This window comes from Gigantopelta aegis, chromosome 7, assembly GCF_016097555.1.
Source record: "Gigantopelta aegis isolate Gae_Host chromosome 7, Gae_host_genome, whole genome shotgun sequence".
Lineage (NCBI taxonomy): Eukaryota > Metazoa > Mollusca > Gastropoda > Neomphalida > Peltospiridae > Gigantopelta > Gigantopelta aegis.
Genome location: NC_054705.1, coordinates 45,686,889 through 45,708,297, shown reverse-complemented (window position 1 = coordinate 45,708,297; position 21,409 = coordinate 45,686,889). Strand labels below are relative to the sequence as shown.

Here is a 21,409-nt window from a genome sequence, read left to right as displayed (position 1 = left end):
TAGCTCCGTCGGTTGAGTGCTCGCTTGAGGTGCTTGCGTCGCAGGATCGAACCACCTCAGTAGATCCATTCAGCTATTTTTTTTTTTTTTCTCGTTTCAACCAGTGCACCACAACTGAACAAAGGCCGTGGTATGTGCTTTCGTGTCTGTGGGAAAGTGCATATAAAAGATCCCTTGCTACATTACAAAAAATGTAGCGGGTTTCCTCTGATGACTACGAGTCAGAATTACCAAATGTTTAACATCCAACAGCCGATGATTAATTAATCAATGTGCTCCAGTGGTGTCGTTAAACAAAACAAACTTTATCGAACCAATGGTGAAGGACTACAGAGGTAATTATATAGAAAACTCGCTGCTGTCATATATAGGCTACTCTTTTTCGATTAGCAGCAAGAGATCTTTTATATGCACCATCCAACAGACAGGATAGTACATACCACAGCTTTTGTTACATCAGATGTGGAGCGCTGGCTGGGACGAGAAATAGCCCAATGGGGCCCACTGATGGAGATCGATTGTTGTTCCAAGATCGATCGCACATTAGACGAGCTACGTCACGCTCCACTTAGAACGCCTGCGTTATCAACGCATTACGCCGGTTAGAGTCGGGGTCAAGGTACATTTTGATTCCGTGCAAAACAAAATTACCAAATTAAGGTTCAAGCACGTCTACCATGGTTTCATCTTCATATCGCCAGCCACTGGATATGGAGAGAAGAACGAAGATTTCATTTCACCGATACTCATTTTCGTGCTTTTAGCCAATTAAAGTTCAAGCACGTTTCCCTGGGCACACACCTCAGCTATCTGGACTGCCTGTCCAGGGCCCCGTTCTACGAAGCGATATTTGTACTAAGATCACCTTTGTGCATATGTGGAACGGTGCCCTAGACAGTAGGTTAGTGTTTGGTTGTTATGAGAATGAATGAATGAATGAATGTTTAACGACACCCCAGCACAAAAATACACATCGGCGATTGGATGTCAGAAAGGGTTGGTGTGAGAGAAGTCGGTGTAGTGGTCTTACACCTACCCATTCAGTTATTAAACCTGGGTGGGAGCCGGTACCGAGATGCGAACCCAATACCCACCAGCCTTACGTCCGATGACTTGAAGCACCACAACATCGAGACCGATTGATGGTGATTAAAATCGACATGGCTCAGATATTACATATCACTTTTATATATTACGTCACATCTGATGACGTAATATTTAATACGACCAATATTCCCAGTTATCCATACGATACGGCGACGTATTTACGCGCAATTAGCGAATCGTTTGTTCAACAGCATTGTGGACGCTTTCGGCGATAAATCTTTAATACTCGACTGATCACTCGTCGTGCTACGCTGCCTAGGCTGCGTACCTGGACGTAAGAGGATTTGATTTTCATCAGACAATTACCAATGCAAAACGCAAAACGCCAAGCGTGAACATATCAATGTAGCTACTGCACACTTGGGAATAGTGATACTACGGTTTACCTCGTAACCGTGCGTGTGTTTGTTTGTGTTAATGTCTATGATACCAGTCTCAGCCATTGGCAAGAAACTACAAGCAATATGGTGGGATGTTTTTACTAGAACCAATGTATTGTCTTTAATTCCAGGACGTTTTTACTGGAACCAATGTATGGTCTTTAATTCAAGGACGTTTTTACTGGAACCAGTGTATTGTTTTTAATTCCAAGACATTTTTACTGGAACCAATGTATGGTCTTTAATTCCACGATGATAGAACAACAAAACGTGTTGCAATTTGATTCGTAGACCATCACAGTTTGTGTGAAATAAGGTTTGTATGAAATATGAAAGTTTATTTAAATTATCATTGATTCGAGGTTTATGTAAAAGGAATCATGCCTTGTGTGTGAAACATTAAGGTTTGTGTAAAACATCCACGTTTATATGAAATATCACGGTTTATATATATATATATATATAATGAGTTAATCACCTTGTCAGCATCATGGGAATGTGTACTATCATTTCACAATGTCTCATTCAAATCAATCATTTATTTATGCTTTTATACATCAGAACCCAAACCAATTATCTTTTATGACCATTTCCACAAAAGGGCAAAACCATGTTTTCAGCACTACCTTATTCTGTCTCTCTAGAATTTTGTAGTATTACCCATAGCTGACAGACATAACACGTTAGCTCACAACACTGGATTGTTGTGGTCTGTAAACTGTCTGAGAAGATTGAATCCTAGGTGCCATACCGCATGACACGCTAATGACACATGCTAGCTCTAAGTGTTTACATCCAGCAATGGTGTTTTATGTAAACTATCTCTGGCTGGGTGTTTTGGCTTACAAAGAAGTAACAACGCTGGCAGAAGTAGCTAGAAGTAATTGTTTACGCATGACAATGACCGGTCCGTTGGTGGTAATCTGAGATGGACTGCCGACAATGGGGGTGGGGGGGGGGGGGGGGGGGGGGGGGGCTTGAAGTGTGTAGTGGATAGACATCTGGAATGTGTGTGTGTTGTTAATTAGTTCCTGAATAAATGCCGGCTATGTAAATAGTTTAATCAGAAGTGATTGCAGAGTTCATTTAGTTCTACAGAAGAAACACGCAGTTGAGAAAATATTAACTGAACAGAGACATAGAGAAATTAGTTAAACAGGAAAGTTGTTTTCCCTTATTTTAGTCTGAATAATTACTATGTGTATTAGAGAAAAAAAATATAATTAAATTAATTTGCCGGGGGCAGGACGTAGCCCAGTAGTAAAGTGCTGGCCTGGTGTACGGTCAGTCTAGGATCGATTCCTGTTAGTGGAATCATTGGACTATTTCTCGTTCCAGCGAGTGCTTCACAACTGGTGTTACAGACCATGATATGTGCTATCCTGTCTGTGGGGTGATGCATATATTAAAGATCCCTTGGTGCTAATAAAAAATAGTTGCCCATAGTTTCCTCTCTAAAATATATTTGTGGTCATTAACTACATGTCTGACACCACATACCTGTAGCTGTGTTGAGTGTGTCATTAAATATAAAATTCCTTTCTTTGTTTGTTTGTTTCTTTTTTTTAAACATGGCTCCCATATGCAACAACCTTAGTTAAAAAGTATGGTCTAGCTATGTCTGTATTTTGTAGACAATTTGAATATTATATAAAAAATAAATTTAAGTTGCAATTTAAAATGAAAATGCCTGGGAATTGTTTATTGTAAAAAGGATGCCGGCCCAAAGATGATAAATGTTTTATGACCATACGCAATAAAATATTTTAATTTACTTAGCATAGAGGGAAATTAGTTTATATTATTTCAAAGGCATAATCAAAGGATTGTAACTTTTCTAGTCATTGTATATTTTATAGACATTATATAATATTTGACATATAGTTGAACATGAATTAGTAGATAAAGGTCAAGTATTTTTTCTTTAAATCGGAGTCCGTTCATGGTAGTTCATATTATAACTAATTGGTTAGAAGAAGCGACCTCTTTATATAAATGGCATAAAATAAATATGCATACTAATAATAAATATTGTTCATTGTAGTAGTTGAAATGTATGCACATTCATATTTTCTGGGCTAAAATATCTAGATATTACTACATTAACTGGAATAATTGTAACATTTCAGATGTTCCAATGATGAGGGATCTCTGGTCATTATAACAAAGTGGTTACTGTTATTTAAATAAAATGTGTGTGTACATGTATATCATTCTACGAACGCATTAGACAAACATTATACTTAATTACGCACCAGCTCAATGATGACGAATGCATTAAACTGTATTTAGATATTTTTTACACCTGGTCTTATTGTACTTAATGGCATTCACTGTTATCATTATTATGACATCAATTTATTAAATATTTTAATCAACAATTTTTATTCAATTAACAAATTGAAATGTTTTCAAAACATTGACAATCAAAACATGAAACTATACCTGAATTTTTTTTATTTTTAATCTTCATTTACCGTAATGTATTTGCAATTTATATATGATAAGACTAGTAGAGTAGTTCATTCCTGTACACGCGTGCAGTATATCACCCATGTCAGCGTAGTTCAGTTACAGATAGATGCGATGGGATATATGATCGATTGCCCTTAGTGGACCCATCGCCTTTTATCTTACTTCAACCAGTGCCCAGGACTGGTACATTAAAGATTGTGACAACTATGGTTGAAACAACTTCCAGATCAGGTTGCCGTGGTCTGGATTAAAAATTAACGTTGCACAAAGATACTGGCTTAAGATGTGATAATAATCCAGCTCAGATTTCAAGATATCACTTGCCGGATTAGTTTCGAGTTGTGCTGTGTCATAGCCAGCTTTGTTTTGCAGATCCACATAGTCACGATCACGGGACACACACACCTTCCCACCTCCACCATACTGACTTCTTAGGGGAACAAAAATAGCAGTTAAAACAATACACAACTATCCACAAGCACCAAACGCCTAGAGTTTGAGGATTTAAAAAAAAACCACAATGCACTGAACATGGAATAGGTGATTTTAACAATTCATTAGCCATAGTAAAACACCTACCAGCCGTTCTCCTGTGTGTACTGTACACTGGTGCTAATAATACTACAAGTAGAACATAAAACCAGAATCCAACATGATCAAAACACTTTTATAATCACTCTAAAAATTAGCACGCAATTTGTGAAATATTTGTGCACATACCATGTTAAAACTATCCCAGTAAATTAATTCTATTTAATGTACAATTGCAATGCATCTACAGTTCACATGAGGTTGACATTTGTTTAAGACAAAATTTAAAAATACAAACTTTACTTTCTACAAAATTGGGGGTTTCTAAGTAACACATTTATTTTATCTCAAATGCCACGAGACACCCTACGTTTTGCTGGTAAAATAAAATGCAAGGTACCACACGTTATATGTGTTGCTTGAGTAAATCGATACATTGTTGTTATCAGATAAATGTTTTATTACAAAATGTTTACATTATCAACAATGAAATCTAATTTTGTGAATTTGACTGTTGACCATTTGCGTTTCGCCTACAGTGTATTACTAAGAATAACACATGTTTGAGTACCAGTGTCAATAAAATGGCGAGTTTTATTAGGAATCGTTTTTGTCTGTTCAAGTATAGACTAGAAGGCATTAAAAATATCATGTGCTGACGTGCCATTAAATATTTCTTTCCCATCCATGCCAATATCCAACTAGTCAATAAACCCTATATATATATATATATATATATATATATATATATTAGGGTAGCCAGGATTGTTTATTGGGGGTGGAGTGGAGATAGAGGGCACTGCTTTTATACATGTTATGGGGTAACATGCATTATAAAAGGTGGTATTGTGAAAAAAGAGGTATATTCGAGAAGGCAAGGTCCTCTTGTGCCCAATCCCTGGCTACCCGGATACGCCAGTGCATATATTATGTACAATTTAAAGTATATCAATCAATAGATTTTGGTTTCAACACGGGTACCTTTAGTAGTATTACTTGCATATTTAAAATGTACTCAACAAAATGAATTAAGGGACAGTAGAATTGTGGTAATTATTTGCTAATGTCATATTATTTTAGTAAGTTTTTATCACATATAACTTCTAAATATTGTTTCAGTAACATCTGACCTATGTTACATGCAAACATCTTACACACGATGAGATTTTTGTGCATTTTTGTAAAACCTACGAAAATGCGCATTCTGCTAGGAATCATTACACGTTGATTGTAAATATATTTGTCATTTTATTCTCTCTAAATTGCTGTTTAAATCATTAAGTTGAAGAACATTTGTTTTAGAACATGTCAAAACGTAGACACTTTAGAACGAGTGAAAACTTTTAAGGAAAAATGCCGAATATAGTTGTTTTGTTAAATTACTGTGTATTAAAAATCATTAAACGTATTAACTTATTTTAACAGTTGATTATTAATTCAGTCAGTAGCTCAGATGGAACAGTTTACTCTGATAGCTTACATTTCGTATTTAATTAGTGTAATAAATATATCTGTTATAACTGGTATGATAGCTTACATTTCATGTAATAATTAATATAACAAATGTATCTGTTATAACTGGTTTTAAGGCTTTGCTTTGTTTGACAAATTGTTTTTCTAAAGTTGTTAAGAGCGTCTAGCAACCTGCTACAATACCAGGGAGCCCAATTCACCATCTCAGTGTAGGGTAAGGTTACTGTGCACACAGCTGGAAACACCCATGACCATTTCCAGTGTCTGCCATCCAAAGATAATTTGTTATTGTTTACAATTACTTCCTGCCGCCAGTACATTTTCAAAGTATTAACAACACAGACCCAGTTAGGTGTCTCAGAGCTGCTGCGAAATTAAACGTTTACTGTATGCCACGTGGACTCACTGCAAGATAACATTATTCTTGACTAAGATTTCACACAATTTGTCACATATGCTGGACTGTAAGAAAAACTGGTCATAAAATAGCTTGCTCTGGCATGCTGGTTGGAGCTGTTTGTTTTCAAGTTCCACGAGCCACAATAAATTAAATAGTTCTTCATCAAATTACATCATGATTTATTATTATTAGCAGACAAAACGTTTAAGGTTTATAGTAAAATAAATAACTGCTAGCATCTAAAAGCAAAATATTTAGCAAAAGTTAAGTTTTCGATTTTTAAGTGCATTCCAAAGTTTTCAATGCAGTTTTCTCAGATTGAAGTGGAAAGAAGATAAGTGGTTCTGGCACTAACCCCTATATATATATATATATATATATATATATATAGTAATATATTTGTTATCACTATTGGACATAAAGTGCTCAACACAATGTTAGTGGAGCAGGTACACTAAATTTTTAGTATTCACTAATAACTCATTACTCGGAGTTTCAGGCTCCTCGCCTTCATCTGATGAAGGCGAGGAGCCTGAAACTCCGAGTAATGAGTTATTAGTGAATACTAAAAATTTAGTATATATATATATATATATATATATATATATATATATATATATATATATATATATATATATACTCTTCAGACAAGTAGGGGAACCTGAAATATTAATGTTAATATCAACTATTAGACCGAACATACGTTTTGACAACAGACATTCAAGTAAAGAACGTTCAGGTCTGTTTATCAACACACCGAAACACATTCCATAGTTTGCACTTGCATCACGCAGTTGCCCGGTACACGTGCGTGGGGTGTCATTCTCGATTTTGACCATTTCCAGGAAGGTCGATTAATCACTGTGGAACGTTATTTCTGTCAATCTGGTTTTTCATTCTGTTGATCATACAGTTGTTATTGTTTTGTTGTTAGTCATTTTTATTGTCTGAATTTGCGATTTACTGAAGAAAAAAAACCCCGTCAACTTTCAAATTTCACTTCTGACCCGAATCGTCCTTCAAGATCTTTGGTGGACATAAAACCTACTGTAATACTAACTACCGGTTGTAATGTTTGCCCAATTAATTCACTATTATTATATAACCATTCCCCACAGCTAATATACCTTAAAATTTTGGCAGTTGTAAATTCTTATTAGAGTTCTCCTACTTTTTTGAAGAGTATATATATATATGTCGAAGTTTGTGCGAAATGTCAATGGTTTGGGTGAAGTATCAAAGTTTGTATAAAATGTCAAAAGGTTGTGACAAATATCAAGGTGTGTGTAAACTATCAAGGCTTGTGTAAAATACCAACGGTTTCTGTGAAGTATCAAGGTTTGTAAAAATATAATGTTTGTGTGAAATATCAAGGCTTTAGTCAAATATAAAGGTTTCTATCAAATATCAAGGTTTGTGTAAAAAATGCAAGGTTTGTGTAAAAACTCCAAGGTTTGTGTAAAAAATGCAAGGTTTCTGCTAACAATGAATTACTGCCTCCACCCCCAACCCCAGTGCTGGAGCAAACCTTCGCGTTGGGGTAAATCTTCGCGTTGGAGCAAATCTTCGCGTTGGGACAAATCTTCGCGTTGGAGCAAATCTTCGCTTTGGGGAAAATCTTCGCGTTGGAGCAAATCTACGCGTTGGGGCAAATCTTCGCGCTGGGGCAAATCTTCGCGTTGGGGCAAATATTCGCGTTGGAGCAAATCTTCACGTTGCGGCAAAAACGATGGAAACATTCAGGCAAAATGAGCTGGCCTGAAAGCTTTTAACCATGTATATTTCCATCATACTATTCAGAATATTAATGCAACCATGTAGTCCGCTTGCATCAAAAGGGAACCGATGAAATTGCCTGTAACTCTATAATGAATAAACATAAATATTCATATAAAAACATATCAAATAACATATTTGGAAAGGAAAAATTCAGTGCAAATAAAAAAAAGTTTCTTTAAACATTACCATCAAATTGCACAGGTTAATTCTAGTTTTATGATACAGGTATTGAGGCGACTGATGGAACAACGCTTCAAGGGTGCGCGTTACTACTGGGCTACGTCCCGTCCCTAATAATGCTTTTATAGCAGTTGTATTATGAGTTTTAACATTATTTTGTATATGGTTATATGCCAATTCATCGGTTCCCTTTTCACGCAAATGGACTACATGAAAAAACGTTCTTATTCTTATTTGTGCATTTTCGTTTACTTCTGGCGTAAATTCCCCCCCCCCCCCCCCCCCCCCCCCCCTCCCCACACACACACCACGCCCGACAAAAAGGGGTCCGTATGCCTATGCTCGGGACGTAAACATGATACGAAATGGAAACTATCGTATAAATACGGCATTGTAAAATTTGGTCTGTATCGTGTTCATTTCAATGACCGGTTTCGACTGGTCATCATGGTATATAGCCAATCAGATTTCTCTAAAATCGCTCTCCAACGTATGCGAAAACTCTCACACTGTGTTCTCTAAAAATAACCATACTGAATAACAAACTAAAATGTATATGAACTGATATTGACACTATGAACGCACACGCACACACACGCACGCACGCACACACATACGCACGCGCGCACACACACACGTGCAGTGTGCACACGTACATATTTGTTACTTTACAGGGGCGGGACGTAGCCCAGTGGTAAAGAGCTCGCTTGATTCACGGTTGGTCTGGGATCGATCCCCGTCGATGGATTCATTGGACTATTTCTCATTCCAGCCAGTGCACCACGACTGGTATATCAAAGGCCGTGGTATGTGCTATCCTGTCTGTGGGATGGTGCATATAAAGGTTGCCTTGCTACTAATGGAAAGATGTAGCGGGTTTCCTCTCTAAGACTAAACTTTAAAAAATACTAAAATGTTTGACATTCACCAGCCGATGATTAATAAATCAAAGTGTTCTAGTAATGTCGTTAAACAAAAACAACTTTATCTTTGTTAAGCCACAGAGAGACGTATATAAAACTACACAACACATTTATTTCATTTCAGAGTAACTAGATACTGCACGCGGAAACAGGTCAATAATTTTACAATGTGCTTGTATGTCACTTGCGAAAGCTCGTCAATAATTTAACAACTTGCTGACGTTATTTGTCAAGACGCATCAGTGAGTAATAAAATTAACAAATAGTTCAATAATAACTGTACCGTGACACGATGGTTTTCTCATTGATGTTAATGTACATAATGTTATAACTGTGTTACTAGTTTGGAAAGTCAATTTGTGACACACTCATTGGTGAGAACATCATTCGTTCTGTTTGATAACACATACTTGTTAACACATGTACGTGCGTTAACATGTGAAAGAAATACGACCGGCTGTTCCTAGGTGAAGACCAGGTTACTAATGCCATACATGCAATAACAAAAACAGCACGATCGAAATCGATTACACTGAGACGTATAGTTAACCTGACAATCATTTGTCTGTGACGCGTAAGTTAGCTACAAGAGCAACGGCTGTGAATAACGTTTAGTCGAAAAAGATGTCAAAATTTGCTTAAAATCTGGTTTTTGAGGATATACAAGAAATATAATAATATATTCGTGTCCATTACATACCATTTATCTTACACCTCGTTGTTTTAAAACGTATCCAACTCACTTTTGCTCGCTAGATACATTTTAAAACAACTCGTTGTAAGATAAATGGTATCTAACGACCACTAATGTATTATTCTCTGTATAATCGGGGTAGGGGTGGCCTAAAAACCGCGACAGTTAACTATGGCCTAACTTCAACATTTTGGTAGCTATACCCTGACTAAGTTTTAGTCTCCTAAATGAAAAAAACTAAACAAATTGTAATAAAAAAAAGAGTAATTTTAAAAATAATGTCATTTCCTATGAAATACATTGGACCTTGATGTTAATTACATGTATACTTTTTTTCCTGTAGTTCCAGGCTGTATAGTGAGCATGGTTTCTGTAAATTACATAGTGTCTATTCAAGTGGTGTGCTGAAGATAGCTTCTACACTTACATATTGGGAATTGTTTCAAAAGTTACATGTTGTGTATTGATGATGGTTTCTATAGTTACATGTTGTGTATTCACGGCGGTTTCTATACTTACAAGTTGTGTATTCATGATGGTTTCTATAGTTACAGGTTGTGCATTCATGGTGGTTTCTATAGATACAGGTTGTGAATTCATGATGGTTTCTATAGTTACATGTTGTGTATCCATGATAGGTTTCTATAGTTACATGTTGTGTATTCATGATGGTTTCTTAAATTACAGGTTGTGCATTCATGGTGGTTTTTATAGTTACAGATTGTGTATTCATGATGGTTTCTATAGATACAGGTTGTGTATTCATGATGGTTTCTATAGTTACATGTTGTGTATCCATGATAGGTTTCTATAGTTACATGTTGTGTATTCATGATGGTTTCTATAGTTACAGGTTGTGTATTCATGATGGTTTCTATAGATACAGGTTGTGTATTCATGATGGTTTCTATAGTTACATGTTGTGTATCCATGATATGTTTCTATAGTTACATGTTGTGTATTCATGATGGTTTCTATAGTTACATGTTGTATATTCATGATGGTTTTTATAATTACAGGTTGTGTATTCATGATGGTTTCTATAGTTACAGGTTGTGTATCCATGATAGGTTTCTATAGTTACAGGTTGTGTATTCATGATTGTTTCTATAGATACAGGTTGTGCATACATGGTGGTTTCTATAGTTACAGGTTGTTTATTCATGATTGTTTCTATAGTTACAGGTTGTGTATTCATGATGGTTTCTATAGTTACAGGTTGTGTATTCATGATGGTTTCTATAGTTACATGTTGTGTATCCATGATAGGTTTCTATAGTTACATGTTGTGTATTCATGATGGTTTCTATAGTTACATGTTGTATATTCATAATGGTTTCTATAATTACAGGTTGTGTATTCATGATGGTTTCTATAGATACAGGTTGTGCATACATGGTGGTTTCTATAGTTACAGGCTGTGTATTCATGATGGTTTCAATAGTTACAGGTTGTGTATTCATGATGGTTTCTGTAGTTACAGATTGTGTATTCATGATGGTTTCTGTAGTTACAGGTTGTGTATTCATGATGGTTTCTATAGTTACAGGTTGTGTATTCATGATGGTTTCTATAGTTACAGGTTGTGTATTCATGATGGTTTCTGTAGCTACAGGTTGTCTATTCATGATGGTTTCTATAGTTACAGGTTGTGTATTCATGATGGTTTCTGTAGCTACAGGTTGTGTATTCATGATGGTTTCTATAGTTACAGGTTGTGTATTCATGATGGTTTCTGTAGTTACACATTGTGTATTGAGCACTGTTTTAAAAATACAAGTTGTGTGCTGAAGATGGTTTCTATAGTTACATGTTGTGTATTCATGATGGTTTCTATAGTTACATGTTGTGTATTCATGATGGTTTCTATAGTTACATGTTGTGTATTCATGATGGTTTCTATAGTTACATGTTGTGTATTCATGATGGTTTCTATAGTTTCAGTATTGAGCATGGTTTCTACAAATTACAAGTTGTATATTTAGGACAGTTTTCAGTTACAGGCTGTAGAGTGAAGATAGTTTCTATAGTTACATGTTGTGTATTGATCATGTTTTTATAAGTACAGGTTGTGTATTTGTTTGGTTTCTATCGTTATAGCTTATGTGCTGAGGATGGTTTCTATTGTTACAGGTTGTGTATTGAGGATAGTTTCTATAGTTATACGTTGCGTATTGATCATATGTTTTATAGGGACAGATTGAGTATTGAGGATGGTTTCTATAGTTATATGTTGTGTATTGAGGATGGTTTCTATGGTTACAGGTTGTGTATAGAGGATGATTTCTATGGTTACACGTTGTGTATAGAGGATGGTTTCTATGGTTACAGGTTGTGTATAGAGGATGGTTTCTATGGTTACAGGTTGTGTATAGAGGATGGTTTCTATGGTTACAGGTTGTGTATAGAGGATGGTTTCTATGGTTACAGGTTGTGTACTGAGGATGGGTTGTAGCGCCAGCTTGCTGACTGACGAGGAGCGGATCTCGGTGGTGGTGTATTGATCATGGTTTCTATGGTTACAGGTTGTGTACTGAGGATGGGCTGTAGCGCCAGCTTGCTGACTGACGAGGAGCGGATCTCGGTGGTGGTGTTCGGAGCGAGTGGGATGGTGGGCGGGGCCGTCGCGAGGGCGCTCGTTAAAAACCCACGGTTCGCGGTCAAGGCCATCAGTCGCAAACCAGGAAGTGACGCACTGCGCAGTCTCGCTGAAGGTGGTTAGTATAATACAGTCCACACACAAAGACGAAGTAGGGGAGGGAGGAATAGAACTGATACCATTTTATTTATTTTATGTTTTAGACAAAGACAGACAGATTGACAGAAAGAAAGAGATACAGTAAGAGACTATCTGACAGACAGACATATAGATATAGACAGATATATACCCAAATATATCAGACAGACATACATAGAGGCAGACAGAATACAGATAGATACACAGATAGACAGAAAGATACAGATAGAGAGAGAGAGAGAGAGAGAGAGAGAGAGAGAGAGAGAGAGAGAGAGAGAGAGAGAGAGAGAGAGAGAGAGAGAGAGAGAGAGAGAGAGAGAGACAGAGACAGACGGACAGACGGACGGACAGATAGATAGAAAGGGAGAGAGTAAGAGACAGACAGACAGACAGAGCGACAGACACATGGATATAGATAGATATATACCCAGATATATCGGTAGACAGACATACAGAAATAGTCATACTCTTACTACTTGCATTATTTACAGGGGCGGTGATAGCAACGGCTGACCTAGATGACACGAAAAGTCTAGAGGTCGCTGTTCACGGTGTTGACGTTATGTTTCTCGTTACACACTACTGGGAGCACATGGACCAGAGCAAGGAGACGCAACAGGTGAGTACGTTATATTACTGTGAACAACACAGAGAGTGAGTACGTTATTATGGACAACACAGCGAGTGAGTACGTTACTGAGGACAACAGTGCGAGTGAGTACGTTACTATTGACAACACAGAGAGTGAGTACGTTACTATGGACCACACAGCGAGTGAGTACGTTACTGAGGACAACACAGCGAGTGAGTACGTTAATGGGGACAACACAGCGAGTGAGTACGTTACTATGGACAGCACAGAGAGTGAGTACGTTACTGTGAACAAGACAGAGTGAGTACGTTACTGTGAACAGCACAGTGAGTGAGTACGTTACCGTGAACAACACAGCGAGTGAGTACGTTACTGAGGACAACGCAGCGAGTGAGTACGTTACTGGGGACAACGCAGCGAGTGAGTACGTTACTGGGGACAACGCAGCGAGTGAGTACGTTACTGGGGACAACACAGAGAGTGAATACGTTACTGAGGACAACGCAGCGAGTGAGTACGTTACTGTGAACAACACAGAGAGTGAGTACGTTATTGAGGACAACACAGCGAGTGAGTACGTTACTGGGAACAACACAGTGAGTGAGTACGTTACCGTGAACAACACAGCGAGTGAGTACGTTACTGAGGACAACACAGAGGGTGAGTACGTTACTGGGGACAACACAGCGAGTGAGTACGTTACTAGGGACAACACAAAGGGTGAGTACGTTACTGGGGACAACACAGCGAGTGAGTACGTTACTGGGGACAACGCAGCGAGTGAGTACGTCACTGGGGACAACACAGCGAGTGAGTACGTTATTGGGGACAACACAGAGAGTGAGTATGTTATTGAGGACAACGCAGCGAGTGAGTACATTACTATGAACAACACAGAGAGTGAGTACGTTATTGAGAACAACACAGCGAGTGAGTACGTTACTGTGAACAACACAGTGAGTGTACGTTACCGTGAACAACACAGCGAGTGAGTACGTTACTGAGGACAACACAGCGAGTGAGTACGTTACTAGGGACAACACAAAGGGTGAGTACGTTACTGGGGACAACACAGCGAGTGAGTACGTTACTGGGGACAACGCAGCGAGTGAGTACGTCACTGGGGACAACACAGCGAGTGAGTACGTTATTGGGGACAACACAGAGAGTGAGTATGTTATTGAGGACAACGCAGCGAGTGAGTACATTACTATGAACAACACAGAGAGTGAGTACGTTATTGAGGACAACACAGCGAGTGAGTACGTTACTGTGAACAACACAGTGAGTGTACGTTACCGTGAACAACACAGCGAGTGAGTACGTTACTGAGGACAACACAGCGAGTGAGTACGTTACTGTGAACAGCAACGAGTGAGTACGTACTGTGTACGCGTGAACTATAGATGTGATGACGCTATTGTGAACAAGGCAGCTAGTGAGTACGTTAGGGCATATAACTATAGAAATGTGTACGTAACTTTGGATACAAAAACAAGACCAGTTGTGTACGTTACTGCGAACAGACGTTCAAGACATAAGGTGATTACGTCACGTCGAAGTTGTGAAACAAAACATATCAATCTTTATGGTACTCTGAACATGTGAACAGGTTTGTAGAACCGTATACAACCAAGTAGGGTTAATTGTTGTTGTTGATGATGATGGTGCTGTTTTCAGGGTAAGAACGCGGTGAACGTGGCGGTGAAGTGTAACATCAAACACTTGGTGTTCTGTGGGGCGGAGTCCGTCTTACCAATCACCGGCAAGGAATGTGGTCACATGGATGCTAAGGCCGCCATTGAGGAACACATGAAAGAAACAGGTCAGTACGAATAGAAATAAGCGTAAAGTAGACAGAAGATTTTTTTTTTTTTAATTAAAGTCTCACCTCGAGTATGAAAAACATCATCACTAAATATTATAAAATCTATAATAGCACGGAGTCACTTCACATGAAGTTTTGAGAGATTAAATAAGACATTTTGTTTTTTGTTGAAGACACTCATTATCATAATGCATCCGTTTCGTGTTTAATATATAACGTACGTCATAAATTTGTTTCGTGTTTCATATATAACGTAAGTTATAAATCTGTTTCGTGTTTCATATGTAATGTACATTGTAAATCTGTTTCGTTTTTCATAAATAACTCCATGTTTCGTGTTTCAGGTATAACGTACACACTCCATGTTTCGTGTTTCAGGTATAACGTACACACTCCATGTTTCGTGTTTCAGGTATAACGTACACACTCCATGTTTCGTGTTTTAGATATAACGTACACACTCCATGTTTCGTATTTCAGGTATAACGTACATACTCCATGTTTCGTGTTTCAGGTATAACGTACACACTCCATGTTTCGTGTTTCAGGTATAACGTACACACTCCATGTTTCGTATTTCAGGTATAACGTACATACTCCATGTTTCGTATTTTAGGTATAACGTACACACTCCATGTTTCGTGTTTCAGGTATAACGTACACACTCCATGTTTCGTGTTTCAGGTATAACGTACACACTCCATGTTTCGTGTTTTAGATATAACGTACATACTCCATGTTTCGTATTTCAGGTATAACGTACACAATCCATGTTTCGTGTTTCAGGTATAACGTACACAATCCATGTTTCGTGTTTCAGGTATAACGTATACTATCATACGGCTGCCGTTTTTCTACGAAAATCTACTGGGCGTCTTCAGACCTCACAACACTGGAGACGAAATGTATGCATTAGGTCAGTAACGCATATGCAGATACACAATATAGGTTTAATTAATTCAATTTTAACCAGTGGCTGATATAATCAAAGTCCGTGGTATGTACTGCCCTGTCTATATATGTATAAAAGAGATTTTTCGAAAACTCAACCAGACTATACTGATCAATAAATTAAACGCAAATATTAATGTATATATATACTACTCAAAAGAATTTAAGGGTCAGACGATATTTTCGACATTATTTTCTGAATGTCAATTATATTAGCTAGACCATAATGTCACGCATGGTATTGTTCCATTTTGACGAAAGTGAGTCTAAGCAACCCATAAATGAATTAAAATCCACTGTCATTGATACTGTCGACTAGTTCTAATGGCGAAAACATGCTTACATTTGCACGTAAATTAGGGCGAAAGCGAAAGGTCTCCTAAGTGCCCATAACTTGCTTTTTCACAAAGCGCTTCATTTGCACGCTTTGCACGTGTATTCCATGTTCCCAATGCTGAATTTCCGTATAATTGGAGCTTGCGTTCGTGTACGGTGCACACTCCAAATTCGACAATGGTACGACTTCGACTGACTATCGAAGATCGATGAAGAGCCAATAATCTACGTTGCCGTCGCCAGGCTGTTCGACCACCGCTTCTACCACGTCACAGAAAGGCCAGACGTCACTGGTGCACGCTTCATCTGCGGTGGCAACGTGTTCAGTGGGGTCGAGTGATGTTCACTGATGAGTCCAGGTTTAGTCTCCAGTTCAACGACGGTCGGGTTCGTGTCTACAGACGTTCTGGGGAGCGCTTCGCTGACGTTAACGTTAGACAACGTCACCGGTTCGGTGGTGGCAGCGTCATGGTGTGGGGCGGCATCTCTATCCACCACAGGACCCCCCTCTATGTGGTGGATGGCAATCTGAATGGAATCCGCTATCTGAATGAGATTATCCGGCCGTTGGTTCTCCCAGGCCTTCAGCAGATTGGCGGCGGGGCAGTTCTGCAGGATGACAATGCCAGACCCCACCGCGCCAGGGTGGTAACGGACTTTCTCAGACAACAAGGTATCGCCAGGATGGATTGGCCAGCATATTCGCCTGACTTGGCCCCGATAGAGCACGCCTGGGACGAATTAGGCAGGAGAGTTCGGGATAACCATGCCCCTCCGGCCAACCTTCATGATCTGGGTCAACTTCTTATGGCAGAGTGGCAGGCCATTCCCCAAGAGTTCTTCAGACGTCTGATCAACAGCATGAGGCAACGATGTGTCGAGTGTATTCGCGCCAGGGGTGGATTCACACACTATTAAACGAATGTTCTAATGTGTAAAATCCATGTTTGACAACCTTCAACTTTGACAGCATGTCATGTGACTTTCTTGTATACAGTGACGTTTATTTGTGGTTTTTTGTAAATATGGAACAATAAATAAAAAATTTGGTGTAGTTTACATCATCAATCTAATACACTCTGAAACTTATTTGGTTATAAATTTTTGACCCTTAAATTCTTTTGAGTAGTATATATTTAGTTTTCTTTAGTTTTGTGTCCTATTAAAATTATCAATGTCCAGTGTTAATTTAATCCCATTTTAAGTCTATTTACCGATTTAATGTATATTGAATTTTTTAATTGCAATACTCGCGTGTCTTGTGTTGTTGAGTATACATTACATTACATGTTTCCAGCTCTACCAACAGAGGGCGTTGCGATCGACTGTATGAGCGTGCACGACATGTCCAGGTGCGTCGTGAACCTGCTGTTGCGACCACGTGACTTCCTGTTCCGGACGGTGGGACTGACGGTGGAACGGATCACGGCCGAGCACATGGCGGTCACGATTCAGAAACATTTCAGCAACAAGCAAATCACAGCGTCCAACGTGAGTGGATAATGGCGGCGTCACACGGTACAAGTGTATCGTACGAGAAGGGCCTATTGTGACAAGACAACTTGACGATTTCATCGGTTGCTTATTAATCGGCTATTCTAAACGAGGCAGTCGTAACGTGTGTCGTCGCCTTAACCAGTGGTAGTGAGTAGAGTGAAACAGGGAGGGAGGGATTGCGGGTTTGGGGGAGGTAGTGGGCAGGTTTGAGGGAGGTAGTGGGCGGGTTTGAAGGAGGTAGGGTCACGGTGTCAATGAATGAACCTGTGAATGAATGAATTAATGAATGAATTAATGATTCAATGAATGAATGAATGAATGAATGAATGAATGAATGAATGAATGAATGGAAGAATGAAGATAGATGAATGAATGAAAGAATGGAAGAATGAAAGATAGATGAATGGATGAATGAATGAATGAGTCAATGAATGAATGAATGAATGAATGGATGATTCAATGAATGAATGAAAGGATGATTCAATGAATGAATGAAAGAATGAATGAATGAATGATAGATGAATGAATGAATGAGTCAATGAATGAATGAATGAATGAATGGATGATTGAATAATTGAATGATTGAATGGATTAATGGAATAACTAGTGAATAAACAAAAGAATGAATGAAGTAATAAACGAATGAAGAAATGAAAGAACAAACGAATTAATGAAGGGTGTAAGGATAAATGAATGGATGTATGGTGAATAGTTTCCTTTATTTTTATCATAACTTTGTTGTGGTTGTTGCTGTTGTTGTTGTTGTTGATGATGATGATGATGATGATGATGGTGACGATGACGAGGTATTGGTAACACAATGATAACACACATATATCATTAATAATGATTGAGATGTCCTATCTTCGTGATAAATGATGTTTATGATATAATATTATTCTTCTATTTTAGATTCGAGTCAGTGATTTTGAAAGTTTCGAATTCAAAGGTTCTCAAGAGATAGCCGCCATGTTTGAGTTCTACCAGACGGGCGAGCTGGAGAGAGATGTAAAAATAACCAAAAAACTTTACGGCTCCTCGCTGTCGTTCGAACGGTGGGTCGCGGAAAACAGAGACAAAATCGACAACGTCCTTTCTAATCGCCGGTTCAGTCAAATGGACGAAATACACTGATTCGGGGATTTCATTGGTCACTTCAGAATAGTCGGAGGAGCTTATTGCCATGTGATTGGCATTGAAATTCTGCTACGAATGATCGGATGGCGATGCTGTTGGGGTTTTGGGATTTCGGGATTTCGTTGGTTATTTCAGAATAGTGGGAGGAGCTTATTCTTATTTGATTAACACTCAGTCTGCCACGAATGATCGGATGGCAATGTTGTTGGGGTTTCATTGGTCATTTCAAAATAGTGGGAGGAGCTTATTTCCATTTGATTGGCATTGATAGTCTGCCATGAACGATTGTATGGCGATGTTGTTGGCTATTGGGGTGTGGTTTTTGACTTCCACATCTGGCACGATACATTCAAGTTATGAGAGAGTGGAGTTTACGATTTGTATGCCTATATCCAATTAAGAGTCAAGCAGGCTGTTCTTGACCTCTATCCCAGCTATCTGGGTGATTAGTCCAGGACGGTGGTCAGTGGTTAGTTGCCAATGGTTAGTGAGAGGGCAGTGTTTGTAGTGGTCTTTCACCTACCCATTTATGATTGGCATGGACAGAAAGGGAGTTCTAGGAGCCATGCCCCACCCAGTCATACCTATCTGGGTTTTTTACCAATTTTTTTAATTTTGCTTGTTGCCCCATATTTCATTTCATTTCAACTTATTTTCGTGCTTATATCCAATTAAGGTTCAAGTACGCTGTCCTGGGCATACATCTTAGCTATCTGGGCTGTCTGTCTAGGACAGCGCGTTACTTGTTAGTGAGAGAGAACGGTGTAGTGATCGTTAAAACTCGCTCTGGGTGGGAGCCGGTAATGGGATGCGAACTGTGTACCTACCATCCTTATGTCCGATGGCTTAACCACAACACCACCATAACACAACTCACAGTGACGTTGTCCCTACAGTATAAAATTCTGTCCACGCCAATACCAATTGAGCCGTTGGAACTAACTCTGGGTGAGACCCAATTCGGGGATGCGATCCCAGTACCTGCCAGCCTTAAAGTGTTGGAAAGATGCATACCCGGACCGCCAACACATACTTACACTTTAACAAATGAAAAACGCGTAATTTTAGAGTTAATAAAAAAAAAAAGTGATTATTCCTGCTAACTGGGGGAAGCCATTTTGTTTCGTTTTTGTGACGTCCGGTGGTATAGCTTGGGGCGAAGTGACGTCAGCTCCATCCATCTCCTTTATGCACAGTATAAACAAACACTCTAATTTACAACAAGGCGCTTCGCTTTCATCAACCTGACTTGTAAAACAACAAAAATGACTTGATAGTATAATAAACTATTTAACTAAATATATTCCAGTTTGCATCAATAGAACGAAATGGAGTTAGAGTATTTTTCTCTTTTAAAAAATCCAAAGAAAAATGCATATTATTTGAGACTACAACATTGGTCAGTTTTGTGATTTTAGATGGGAAAGTCTATTTAATCAAGGGTTTTACAGAATTACTTACAGTAATAAAGCAGGACGGCTGATAATGTCTATTACGATCTGAGGTGCGTCGCACGGTTATCACGCAATACCGTGTAACATTAATAAAAGAGGCACGTCGTTTTAGTGTGTCTAGACACGGTGTCTGGGGACCGTCTGAATATACACCTGTCAATCAGGAACCACATGTACAGGCTACGAAAAGAAAAGACCAATTAACCAAGAAAACACTCCGATTATTATTTCAGTACGTGGGTTAATTTAAGTACAAAACATAATACAGTTATTTTGACAGTGGTGGTTTATTTTTGTATTGAAAAATAATATATACTTGTTGCTGGCTTACTGGGATGGATATTATTATAGAACATTGCGATGCATCCGCAAAAATCAGGTATGTTTTGTTTCTTCAGTTCGAAGAATTCCTCTAGTGACACGTTAGGTATTACGTAACCACCAGATCGCCAGAGGGCGTATTCAATGGGATGTTACAAAATGGCTGCGCCCGTTATATATAATAGCCGTCACATTTAACCGTTTTATTTATTAACTATATGATTATACTTGTTGATATTAAGCAATAATGTGTATTATATATCGTTGACTATGCATACCAGGCTAAATGCCTTAATTGTCCCTTCCTTTAAGCCCAATGGCTCAACCAGTAAACCAACTAGATCTGTATTCTGATAATATTTACCGTGATTGTATCCATCCACAAATGGGGAAAACCATTCAATTTTATGAGTGGGCGGAGCTTGTTTTCTGACTGATGCCAGTGGTATCCTCTAAAATCTGGAACATTGCATTCTATTTATGAGTAGGAGGAGCTACTTGTTTTATGACTGACGCTGATGCTATTTACTCACATGTTTAGGCCGTTTGTGTGGGCGGTGTCTGAATTTCGCTTATCTACTGGTGGGTGGCGTCTATCGTCTTATTGGCAGTTG

The 21,409-nt window shown here is 38.5% G+C and overlaps 1 protein-coding gene across 1 annotated transcript; it reads left to right on the top strand.

Annotated features, from left to right (window-relative positions):
* The first annotated feature begins 584 nt into the window (after nt 1-584).
* Nucleotides 585-19,737, top strand: LOC121376774 (nmrA-like family domain-containing protein 1). The gene is made up of 7 exons (XM_041504549.1): nt 585-1,803; nt 12,468-12,659; nt 13,171-13,298; nt 14,952-15,096; nt 15,920-16,015; nt 17,684-17,877; nt 18,796-19,737. The coding sequence occupies exons 2-7, from the start codon at nt 12,482-12,484 to the stop codon at nt 19,015-19,017; spliced, it is 963 nt and encodes a 320-aa protein (XP_041360483.1). The 5' UTR covers nt 585-1,803; nt 12,468-12,481; the 3' UTR covers nt 19,018-19,737.
* Nucleotides 19,738-21,409: the final 1,672 nt, after the last annotated feature.

What these genes read in the sequence shown, in the direction of transcription:
- LOC121376774 (XM_041504549.1), top strand. Translation starts at nt 12,482, where the DNA reads ATGGGCTGTAGCGCCAGCTTGCTGACTGACGAGGAGCGGATCTCGGTG. An exon ending in GCGCAGTCTCGCTGAAGGTG is followed by an intron (nt 12,660 to 13,170) that starts GTTAGTATAATA and finishes CATTATTTACAG; the next exon opens with GGGCGGTGATAGCAACGGCT. An exon ending in AGAGCAAGGAGACGCAACAG is followed by an intron (nt 13,299 to 14,951) that starts GTGAGTACGTTA and finishes TGCTGTTTTCAG; the next exon opens with GGTAAGAACGCGGTGAACGT.